General features: G+C 38.2%; 2 protein-coding genes across 9 annotated transcripts in view; one reads left to right on the top strand and one right to left on the bottom strand.

Annotated features, from left to right (window-relative positions):
• Window positions 1-12,235, bottom strand: part of MED12L (mediator complex subunit 12L) — a 323,628-nt gene that overhangs the window by 57,210 nt on the left and 254,183 nt on the right. For 6 of the 7 annotated variants that reach the window (XR_004808722.2, XM_025436195.3, XM_035705231.2 and 3 more), the window contains 6 exons: window positions 10,407-10,634; window positions 9,390-9,531; window positions 7,656-7,776; window positions 7,192-7,293; window positions 6,347-6,460; window positions 2,853-3,052 (listed from right to left, as the gene is read on the bottom strand). Coding sequence is in view for 6 of the 7 variants with exons in the window: in XM_025436195.3 (XP_025291980.1) it covers window positions 2,853-3,052; window positions 6,347-6,460; window positions 7,192-7,293; window positions 7,656-7,776; window positions 9,390-9,531; window positions 10,407-10,634 (907 nt within the window). In the remaining variant the exon portion in view is untranslated. The remainder of the gene's footprint in view (window positions 1-2,852; window positions 3,053-6,346; window positions 6,461-7,191; window positions 7,294-7,655; window positions 7,777-9,389; window positions 9,532-10,406; window positions 10,635-12,235) is intronic. The other variant, XM_025436196.3, reaches the window with a different exon arrangement.
• Window positions 1-12,235, top strand: part of P2RY12 (purinergic receptor P2Y12) — a 46,034-nt gene that overhangs the window by 9,325 nt on the left and 24,474 nt on the right. The window lies entirely within an intron of this gene.

Genomic DNA, 12,235 nt, shown 5'->3' with positions numbered 1-12,235 from the left:
CAAAAATCTTCCAATTAAAAAACAATTACATGAGAAAAGTAGGTGGGAAAAGTCTGAAAAACAAAATTTCTGGTATTTTGGTTTGCTAAAAATACAAAGTGGTTTAAAAACGTTTGGAAAGCCAGTATGCCAAAAAGGGAAAGAAAAGAAAGCTAAAGATAGTAAAGAAAATATTGTTGTATAATGGTAATGATTCTTTGTTATAAGAGGTCTTTGTTTTCATGTCACACATATAATATTCCACTGAATAGAAAGAACAGAGTAAAATATTTAGAAAACTGTCTTCATTTTTTATATTATTATAAATGCTCTTATTATAAATGTGTGCACATCTACTTTCTATACAATAAATTTCTTAGGATAATTTCATAAAAGTACAATTAATTGCTGGGTCAAGGAGTATACCAAAATTTCTACCAATTTAAACCCCATCACCCTTTCTTTATCATTGTTTCAAAGGCAAACATGTGTACTGTAGAAGGAAGAAATCATCAACAGAGCCCAGTTTGAACCCAGAACTGTTTCAGAAGAGGCCCGTTTCTTAAACAGCAGTAGCCCAATGCTGAGTATCTACTAAAGTCATCTGGGGAGCTTGCTAAAAATCAAATGCCCAGGCCCCATGAAATACATATCTGACGGTGGGACTCATACATCAGTAATATTTTTCAGGCATTAAAATTGTTTGACCCTTGATGATACTGGTTGGAAACCAATGCACACTGCCTCTCATTATCTATATGACTATTTAGTGAACTTTTACTATGATTACAGTATGCTCTAATAAAAACATGACCCTGTTAACATAATGTCTCCATCAAAATGGAAAACAGCCTGTATGGTATGGCATGTTTTCTTTCTTTTATAAGAAAAGAGAAACTAAAAGGAAAAAAGGAAGATAAATCCAAAAGTAATAAAACTGATCACCAAAGGCAGATAAAACACAGGATGGAAAAGACAAGGGACAGAGGACACATCTCTGAGTACACCTTTATGTGCAGTTGACTTGTAGAAACATGCTAGTCTAAAGCAGAGCTGAGGTGAGGAGGAGGAAAAGGGGGATCTAAACTGAATGCAAACAGAAACAAATGAAACCAATTCTATTTCAAATGAATAACATCCATTTTATAGGAGAAAGCTCAAAAACCTTTTTAACACAATACTGTAAACCTTTAGGGAAAAAAAGAACTATAAGCAAATCTTCAACTCTTTGTCATTTTTTCCTAATGGTATAAATGTAGCAATTCTGAAAACTATTTCAGGTATAGTGCAGAATTAAGTAAATGAGTAAATGGTTGATGTTACTGGGAGCCAGAGTTCTTGCTGTGGAAGACATTATTAATAAGGAAGGGGAGAATGCAAAGAAGAACTAAGTAGAGTTATTAGAAGTGGACATATCAGTATGAACTCATGAATACACACACACACACACTTATATGTATATAGATATATTTTTTTCCTAACTCTACGGTACTGAGCACCATAATGCCCACATCTTGGTGTCGAAGTACCATCCTCTACTAACTAGAACCAGAATTCCTTGGAGGAATGAGTAATTCCAGATTTGGAATAGGGAAAGTACAGGTAGGTTAGGAAGAAAGAAACTACAAAACTATGGGCGGGGCGGGGGGGGGGCGCACATGTCAAAACAACTTAAAAGCCAGGTGACAAGGTTCCCACTGGACAAGTCTGAGATAATTTGAACATGAAAATAACTAAGGACAGTATATTATAATCCATATGGAAAACAAATAACTAAGAATAAGGGGGAAAAAATAAGGGTAGGCTTTTCTTAGAATAGAATGCAAATCATTAACTCTAAAGGAGTTGGGGGCAAAAACAATCCCCATTTTGGAACCCTCATATAAAGATTAATTTAGACAAGAATCAAAATGAATGCCATATGGGTGGTGGAGTTTGATGAGGAGCAGGATATCTGCATTATCTCAAAATGTCTCCCCGAAGACTATTTACTGATTGCAAGGAATAAAAATGGTAACTATTTCAGTGCAATCTTGAAACCATACAATGGAGGCACCTTGATCAAAATGATCGGTGCCAGTGAGGTACAAATGGACACCATGTGTCTTTAGGCATGACTGCCCTATAAGAACACAGTATTAGTTCTGTAGCATCTTGGCCAAGAATGTGTAATCTGAAGCTAATCTAAGGGAAATTTCAGACAAATTCAACATTATTGGGACAACTGACAAAACTGAATATGGCCTGTAGGTGAGAAAAAATTACTGTACCACAGTAAATGTCTTGATATTTCTTAAAGGTTTTTATTTATTGATGAGAGATAGAGATAGAGAGAGAGAGAGAGAGAATGAGAGAGGCAGGCAGAGACACAGGCAGAGGGAGAAGCAGGCTCCATGCAGGGAGCCTGACATGGGACTCAATCCTGGGACTCCAGGATCACGCCCTGGGCCAAAGGCAGGTGCTAAACCACTGAGCCACCCAGGGTTCCCCAATTTCTTGATTTTTTTAACATAACCATACTGCATTTGATTATTTAATAAGTAAACACTAAAGAATTAAAAAGTAAAGATTAATAATGCATGCCATCTACTCTCAAAAGCTTCAGCAAAAAATTAAAAAGTATATGCATCCACATTCACACACAAATAGAATCATAAAGCAATGTGACAAAATGTAAAAAACTGGTGAATCTGCATAAAGAGCATATATCCTAGAGTTCTTCAATATTATTGCAACTTTTCAACAAATTTGATTTCCAAATAAAGTTAGCAGAAAGGATCCCCCCATATGCAAGTTTCCAATAACACTGAGCATTTCTCTCCCAAGAACAATTATATATTCAAAGTTAAAGGCAAATTAAATCTGAAAAATACCTGTTGACAGATCGTCCTCAGTACATATCTAGCATATTCTCTTAAATTGGCAGTTTCTATGGAAATGCTTTTCCCACACGATTTTGAATTTTGTGAGGCAGTCCAGATATCATCCGCATTCCCATCACGTCGTAAACCCCTCATGGTGAAGTCATCATTCTTTAAAGAGCTGACATTGTTATTGCCAATTTTGGCATCTCCTAAATAATAGAACCACAAAAGCAAAATCACAGAAGTTCAAAATATTGCCAAATCCTTGAGAAGTAAATGAAGCAAGCCTTCGGGGATTTAAAATATGTGAACGGCATCATTATGGCACAGCCCGTTGTTCAGTGAGAGAGAGAGAAAAAAGAGAGAGAGAGGGGGGGGGGGGGGATCTAGAGAACAAATGCAAGAACCCAGAGAAGTTTCACTGGACATGGCAAAAAAGCATATTCAAGACGTATCCCTTATTTTGTTTACAGAATCAAGTACGTGTTCACTCAACTTAGAAAGGCCATTAGGAATCATTCTTCATAATTAGAGAACACTGATTCCACCAATATTTCAAGCACACATGTATTCAATATTCAAATTCATTTGACTTATAGACAAGGAAAAAATGGGTTACTCACCCTTCTAGGTGTCCCTTTTCCATTTCTTCTCTTACAATGACTTATTTTCTATCCATAGGTCAAGAGAAAAGTTTTGCCTTAGCCCACCTTACTATCAACTTCTTGACAAGAGAGATTATATCCCTGGGAATGGAAAAGGGCAATGCATACTAAGGAAGCCCTAAACATAGGGCACTCGTTGAATAACCCAAGCCTCTCACTTTCCTCTCTGTAAACATCCAAATTAGAGAACCTCAGCACATCAACCTCTCCTATACTGAGTCACATGAAACTAAGGAGAGGGCTTCCCTCATAACCAAGTGTTTGGGGACAAAATGGAGTGGAACATCTGAACAGCTGGAAATAAGAAATCTCCTCTAGCTGTGAAAGACAAAATCACTGTCATATTTTAAAAGGGAGAGAATATAATTTGGTAATAACGACTGCCAAATGACAACAGAGCCTCTCAACTTTTGCCTGTTTACCCAAGGATTGTAAATCTTGAACGAGAAAATTTCCCGGAACCAACAAATGACTTTAGATAAGGCCCACTCACTGCCCACTAGGAGTAAAATCAAGCCCAGCTCAGTGCAAAAAGCCTTATAAAACCCACAGGTCAACCAAGAAAAAGTTTTGACTCTGCTGAAAAATTTAAAAAATCATAATGGCTTAGTGAATACTTATTTATAAAATCGTAAGAGGAGGGGGGGAAAATACTTTTCAAGTATCAATATCTTATTATATATTATCAAACGTTCCTCATTAAAATGCACAATAGAAAAAGTACCAATTTTTCACCCACGAGTTTATTTAATTCAACAGAGCTCGCTGGGAGCTGAAAGATACGTCCCAAAATTTAGCACGCTTTCCCCAATTTTGGGGATACATAGTACTACTCATTCAACTATATCTACACCTTATGTTAAACTACTGCATAAATTAAAAACCGACTCCTATATAACAGTTTTATCTCCCAAATTCAAAATAGATCCTGGTGGACATGAGTTGAGAGAACACTGGTAAGGACAGGGTGAAGTAGAGAAATTAAAACTTCTGTAAAAACAAAATCAGAGAAACAAACCCCTCTGCCTAGGAAATCCTCATTCAGATTCTCATTTAGTATAGATGTTAGGATGACAGAGAAGGTATAGGAGACTGTGCCAGAAACTTCTATAACTGTGCAAGTAACAGAATAGAGAAGTGTTCTGTGACTACCTAGTCCAAGGCTCTACTGACATCCAATGACCTGATCGTGACTTCTCAGACCTAACATTCTCAATCTAACAAGAACTGAGATGAATTAAAAAAAAAAAAAAAAAAAAAAAGTCAAGGAAAGCCAATCAAAGATGAAAGGTTATTACACATGGATATTAAAATACAATTCTGTGACTCCTTAAAGAGGTTGGCAAATTTTAGTTAAAACTGGACCAGTCCTCCAAATGAAGGGGCAAGGGCCTCGACGGCCCTCATCGTGCTTTCTGCCATTCAGTGTCTATCCCCTCTGCAGTCGCACTCCAAACATTAGCTTGTTGAAAAGCTACTATTTCAAAACCTGTCTAGTTTCTCTGATGGGCATTAGAGATACCACAGTTTGAAAAAAAAAAAATAAATAAAAAGCAAGTCCCTAACTTCATGGTCCCTACATTTATTTAAGTAGACTGACCAGCCATTTTCTTTTCAAACATGATCAGAGGAGAGAAATTTTACTTACTGAAAAGAGCATTTAATGTTGTTTGTTTAATACTATAAGCTCCTAAACTCAGAAATGAGGCACGGCCCTCCACGTGGCCCTTTCTCTATTACTGCAAGAATATTTTAGGCATTTCCAAGGGCGTCTGAGATATATATAATGCATATATAATTATGTTTTCTCCAACCTTTAAACTACTGAAAAAATTACAAACCATACGTAAATATGTATATGTATATATATATATATTCTCTTAAGGTGAACTTTTCTTTTTAACGTGAACTTTTAAAAATAATTTTTAAATGGAAATCCTGTTATGCTTCATCATCACCAAATAACATTCAAACAGGAGTACAAATTATAATGCTCTTTAGGACTCCTCTAAAATGATGCCTATCTACTTTCTGTTCTAATCAAAGAGAGCTCCTTCAGAACATAAGACTTTTGTTAAGTCAAGGCCAAAAGAGGGTTGCCACAGTTGGAATTAGGCAGTGTGGACTTAAGACTTACTACTCATTCAAATCCTGAACAATTTATAGAATAAAAATGTCTTAAAGTATTATACTATAAATGAACAGAAAATGCAGTACTGCTACCCCAGGAACGGATATGCCATCAAGAGTATGATGGACATCTCGGAAATTATGGATTAAACTTTTTAAAATCCTGACATCTAACGTTGATTTGCCAATAATACTGACATTATTGCAATTATTACCTGATTTATGAAAAAGCTAAAGTAGAAGTTTATATAGTTGTTCAGGGTCACAATAGGAGCAGAGACATTAAGATTAAAATCCAGGTTTTCTGGTGTTCTACTCCTGATATATAATAAAACAGTTCAACCTTTGGTTAGATCACCGTGGCATTTGTGTCCTTCATAAAATGTGACTTATGCCAACAAATAAAGATAAAACCAACCTGTGGGTCTGAGATCTCTATTATATCAAACAAAATATCCTGTAGTTAAAATGTCATCCAAAAATAAAAACTATTATATTTAAATTCCCTGAGAACTGTAGGTAAGGAGCAGACAATTCAAGTCCAGCTGATCTTGTACTTGGAGAAAGCCAACTAATTTTGCCAGGAGAACCAAACCAAATCAAACCAAACCATGTTGCTAATAATATGAATTAGAGTTGATCCTGAATATAAATTATTTTTCCTCTGTTTCTGGTGATTAACCACGTTTAGTGCCAGGATAGTCTTACCAAGCATCATAATCGCTTTTAAAACAGCAAACACGGCTCCCACTTCAATGCTGTTGTGAGCAGCGGCTAAGAGGTGTCTATCACAAGATGATCTTATTCCAGGGAAAGGTTTGCCTAGGAGGAGAACAACAGCAAACTTTGAATGGTCTCATGACCGTCCCTAACAATCTTTCCTAACCATTTACAATCAGCAGAGTCTTTCACTCTTAGACTGTGTGTCCTTAACTGCCATCAGCTAGCTTTAATCGATGCTTCAAGGATTCACTAAGAAACGCTGTCAGTATTCCTTTCTTAAAATTCTCTTTTTTAATTATTAAAACAATGTCTTTGCTCCCTAGAGAGACGGATCAAAACAATAAGGACTTTCATCTACGTACGTTGGTTCTCACACACACACACACACACACACACACATACCCCTGTATGGAAATGACCTTTGGAAACACACTCCACTAACACTCCTAGACCTCTTACCGTCTTCCTTTTACCTTAGTAAAAGAATAAATGAATCATCCCTGCCCTAAGCTGCTATGATGTGGTTCATAACCAACATACATAGTAGATGAGAGGATCAAGCTGCCCACCAGCATGGCTCGGCCTAAGAGCAAAAGTATTTTTATTGTTTATTAACTCCTGATTTGAGTTTCTCAATACATCCTGATATTGCATAAATCAAAGGTGCTGACGGCCCTCTCAGGGGCATTACTGCATTCCTTCCTCACCTGCAAAAGCAAGCTCAACCCAAATCAGGAAGGAAATGACAAAATGGACAGCCTACTTGGTCATTTTAGAATCTCTACCTCCAAATGAAAACGTAATCAGAGGTTTTTCAGCTGTCAGCTCACCGGTTGCTTGAGGTAATAAGCAGGCCTGGGGAGCTCGGAAGAGATGAAGCAGGAGTCGGCATGTCATTCTCGCCCCAGGCTCAGCATCTGCATCTCCACAAGCTAGGAAAGATTTTAAGAGCAAGTCTTCTAATTTATTCAAGGATAGGTCTTCAGGTTTCCCATTAAGCTAACTTATCTGGACTAATTTAAATGTAAATGCTCCTTACTTTAAGAAGTTAAGGAACTACACTATGCTTTTTCTGCTTTTTCGAGAAACCAGAGTGCTTCCGTAAAAACCACCTTTTCCATAGGGATCCATTTGACTTTGTATAGAACTACACTGACCATTCTCAGACCTTTACCTCAACGTCACACCACTGGCTGATGCATGGACCCTGAAACAGTATGTTTATTGTTGTACTAGCTAGAAACCACCCCCAGACAACCATCAAATCACAAGGGCCATTCTGGATGTGCCGTACCTGCTGCTAGGAGAGAAGGAAGCGCGACGTGCTGCACGACGTCCTCCAGGGAGAAACACTGTCGTGCTATCAGAATAGCAATGAAAGTAGCTAATGAATCATGGAATGAAAGGTCACTCACCTTCAAGAAAAACATTGACACGTTTTAATACCTAACACCCTTTCAAGTAACATCCAAGATTAATATCTAAGTGAATGTAGGCAATACCAGTAAGATCTAAAATCCCAAAATGAACCAATAGAGTGAAATGAGAATACATCAGGTTCATGATCCTGTAAGGACTATTTCTACTTTGTAAGACAAAGAATGAGGATTACCTAATTCCTAACCTAACAGGAGATACTGAGTTTTCTCTAGAGTATGTATAATCGAACAAAACAAAAACAAAAATCAAGAAATTCCTAAAAGACGTAGTGCAAATAAAACTTCTTAGCAGAATATGGCATCATTTGTCATTGAAGGGTAAGATCATTAGGGAGCAAAGGAAAAACATGGTAGCTCCTCTAAATAAATAATAAGCCTCATTAAGGTTTTAGAGTTCTTTTCAAGGATAATTATTAATGATTCTATAGCGTAATTGAATTAGTTTTAACAACTCGAAAAATTTCCAACTGACCTCTAACCTTGAGAGAAAGAGAAAGGGAAAAAATGTGAAAAAAAGAAGAGAAGGAAAATTAATTCATTCCCAACGAAAACTCTACCAATACAGACCTCACAAGACTCTGGAAGAGAACAGTAATAAAAAAAATACTCATAACAGCAGCCTACATATTAAGTTGTACTATATGCCAATAACTGTGGTTAGTGATTTACAAAAACCACCTCATTTAACAGCACGCCACCATGAGGCTCACACTACTATGAATCCCGATTTTGCAGATGAAGGAGCGAAGCAAAGGGAAAGTAGAACAGAAAACAACCGAGACATTAAGGAATGATGTTAAAGATAAAAACTGGGATCTCACCTGACTGGGAAACCAGGTCACTGGTATCAGTTTTTATATATATATAAAACTTTGGGTACCTAAGAGAATGCAGTAGAATTCTCTATCCTGAGATACCAGAACTAGAAAGTAAACCTCTAACTGGAAGGTGGTTTTTAAAATGCATAAACATCTTCTACACAGAAGACACATTAACACAAAACACAATCACCCCAAGAAGCGATAGGAAAAAACAGACAATCGTGACAGAGTTTTAAGAAATAGACACATCATGGATATACGTAAAGGAAAATCAGTGATGTATCCTGGGTATCTCTTTATCAAGTTCCAGACACGATCACTAAAAAGACTGAACATGCCAATGAATGTGGGCCAGGACATTCTGAGGCAACACAGTAAAACCTGTATTCATAGAATGCACCTTGATCTTTAAAAACCAAACTGGTTCTCTGCAAAACGTAGACTGCCTTAGGCAAATTATGTCTTTTACCATGAGGAGCCCGAGGCGCTTGGTAAACAGTGTGAAAGGACAACCCTGAAGAGACTGTATGTAAGAAATCTCAGCTAAGAAACAGGGAAACGCTTGGCATCTCTGCTGTAGATTAAGCTATTGTATATATTTCAATTTTTTTTTCTTTTATTTAATCCTTGGCAACTGCAATCTCGTTTATTGCTTTTGGGCAGAAAAAGAAAAATATCTTCTATCTCAGGTAAGGGTTAAGTCAATTAAAAAGAATTACTAACTATTTAATTGCACAGATGAGTTTTTACATGAAAAAGAAAACTTACATCCACAGTGCAAAGCACATCATTAAACCCCCACACATGATTTGAAGAACAACAAAGAGCCTTCAGAACTCCCAGCCATTCCGAACTAAGAACAGTGCAGCAAGCTGTCAGCTCTGAGGAGAAATTGGCAATGTCGTTGATCCTAGGAAGAAGAAAAAGAAAATAGTAAAAAGTAACAAGAGAGAAATAGAACTTAATGAACACATACCTTACTACCATCAAACAAGCCATTCATTTCTAAGATTCAAAGATTTAATAAATACCCACTTGTTAAATACCAAGTAGAAACCTGGAACCAAAGATAAAAGTAACTGGCTTCAAAGGTTTTCTAATATTTAGTTTGTTGAGCAAAATCAGTACAGATGCCAATTACCATATTTTTGTTCTGAGAACAAACCTGACTTACAAATTTACATTTTTAGAGGCATCAAAAAAAAAAATTACAGACACAATGTAATTTAGGTAGGCCAAAAGAGAGTGTTCTTAAAAAAAAAAAAAAAAAAAAAGAAAGAAAACAAAACCCTCCATTTTTAATTTTATTGATTGATTGAACATGAGCAGGGGGAGGGGCAGGCAGAGAGGGAGGGAGAGAAGCAGGATCCATGCTGAGCCCCGACCCAACACAGGGCTCGATCTCAGCACCTGAAACCATGACCTGAGCCAAAATCAAGTCAGAGGCCAAATCAACTGAGCCACCCAGATGCCCCCAATCTAAGTCTTTTTTATTTGTGCTTGAATAAAAACATTACGTATTATATACGTTTTTAGGAATAGATCAGTAACCTAGAGTTTACATCAAAAGCACAAAAGCATCTCATGCCAGAGCAATCCAGCCAGGATGGCCTGTCAGGCAAAGGAAGTCACAATATAGAGCAGAAAGAAATTCTGGAATAAATTGGGGAGCGGGGGGAGGACAAAAAGCAGACAACATCCAAACGTCAGCCCAGGCAATCGCCAACGACAAGGCAACGAGTGGGAGTGGGTTGTTCGATGTGAATTCCAGGTAAGCCGGCTCACCTTCCCGCATCCTGGTGGCCCATACATACATTCATGAGCGTGTTACAGACGAAGCTGTAGCGATTGGCCGCGTTGTCACTGAGGATCTTGCCCAGCATTGAGTAATTGATGCTACGAGCTGAAGGATTCTCAATGAAATCCATCATGAAGTCCGGATCCCATCTCAAGTTAGAATTTGCAGGCATCACATTATTATATATGGTTTGCTTAACTTTTGAACAGGCACTACTGAGGTTACAAGGAGAAGAGTTAAAACAAAACAAAACTAGAATAACTTGGAAAGCAATTTCATTTAAGGGCAGACTCAATGGCAGCAACTGTAATGCATCCCGAGAGAAGAGTCCCCCCCCCCTCCCCTTAGGAGGTTTTCAGGCCAACTTAATGTTCGGGGCAATTCAGGTCTGGCAGACAGGACCAAAGCCACCCACCACCCCACAGCAGTTCTGGCCCTCTCTGCTCTCTTTCTCAGCAGACACTTCTATGAAACGGTGTCGACGGTCCCCGAAGGAGGCCAGCTCGCAATCTGCAGTATGACTCATTCAAAATGATGAGCGTGTCAGTCCCCAGGGCTTTTAAACATCTCCCCCTTTTTTCTGCCCTAACTCTTGCCCCATTTTCTACTTGACTTTTCACTCATTCTCCTTCAGCAATAGTTCTTAATTCATTTCACTTTCTCATTAAAAATGAAACAAAAACAAACTTTGCTCTTTGCTGGTTCTCTCCACCTCCCCACACCCTGAGTGTCATTTTAATGAATCAGACTTCAGCAAATAGTAAAGCACTGTCGGTTTTCCTCCCTATTTCTACCAATCTATGTCTCTCAGAAACCAGAAGTCTACTTGACTTTCCCAATTGTTACAAGATTCACAAAAGTGCCCTCACTTTTCTTTCAGTCTGGAGACTTCTCTCCAGTTGACTCTGACACCTCCAGCCTACGATGCATAATTTTTCTGAATTCTGTGGCTTATGGTGAAGTCTCCTTACGCTTCATTTCTAGGCTTCCTGTTCCATTTATTACACTCTTTCCAGATGCGCTTCTGAGCTTTATTAAAACATTAGCTGCTTTCTAGGTCACTCTCAAATTCTTACCCCTCTCTGTTGCAGACATATATGAAACAAAGGCAACAACTCAGACATTTTCCTTCTGAGATTGCCTGTACCTGAAAAACCTGGCAGAGTAATAAAAGCAACACACACTTTGAGGCCAGGAGGACTTATATATGAATCTAAGCTCCATTATTCATTAATCATCATTCTTACGATGAGAAATAGTCACTTGTTGATGGGAACAGTCATTTCTACTTCCTGCGACTGCAGGGGAGGCTTAAAAAAGATCTTGATGGAAAGAACTGTGTGCAGCCCTGGGTACACAGTGCAAGATGTGACCCCTGCTCTATTTCCCCACGTAATCCTCTTGCACAACGTTACAGATGCTCCTTGAGATCTAATTATTCAAACTGTTTAATTAGCACACTGATAGGATTCTCCTGAGCAGCTAGCTTTTATTTGGCCATTCTTCTTAGTCCCAATCCACAAATAATGCCTGACCTCAGGGCTTCCTGAGAGCCACACTGGTTTACTGGATCTTTAACTGAGGAAACGTTAAGTCAGAGCCACTCCCTGTGATGCGACACTGTGCTGACCCTCAGCTCCCTGTTGGTCTCCTAAACCCCCATACACCCAGGGTACCTTACTCACATTCACTTAGGTTACAATTTGCACTACCCTACGGGAGCACTAGGGGTCAAACAGGCTACCGGGACTTTCTTGGGAAGTTCACTCTTCGGGTATTGCAAGAACCAAATCATGTATGAGAAAGCGCTGTGAAA

The sequence above is a fragment of the Canis lupus genome, chromosome 23, assembly GCF_003254725.2.
Source record: "Canis lupus dingo isolate Sandy chromosome 23, ASM325472v2, whole genome shotgun sequence".
Classification (NCBI taxonomy): domain Eukaryota; kingdom Metazoa; phylum Chordata; class Mammalia; order Carnivora; family Canidae; genus Canis; species Canis lupus.
Note: the sequence above shows the minus strand (reverse complement) of the source record. Positions and strands in the feature narration are given on the sequence as shown.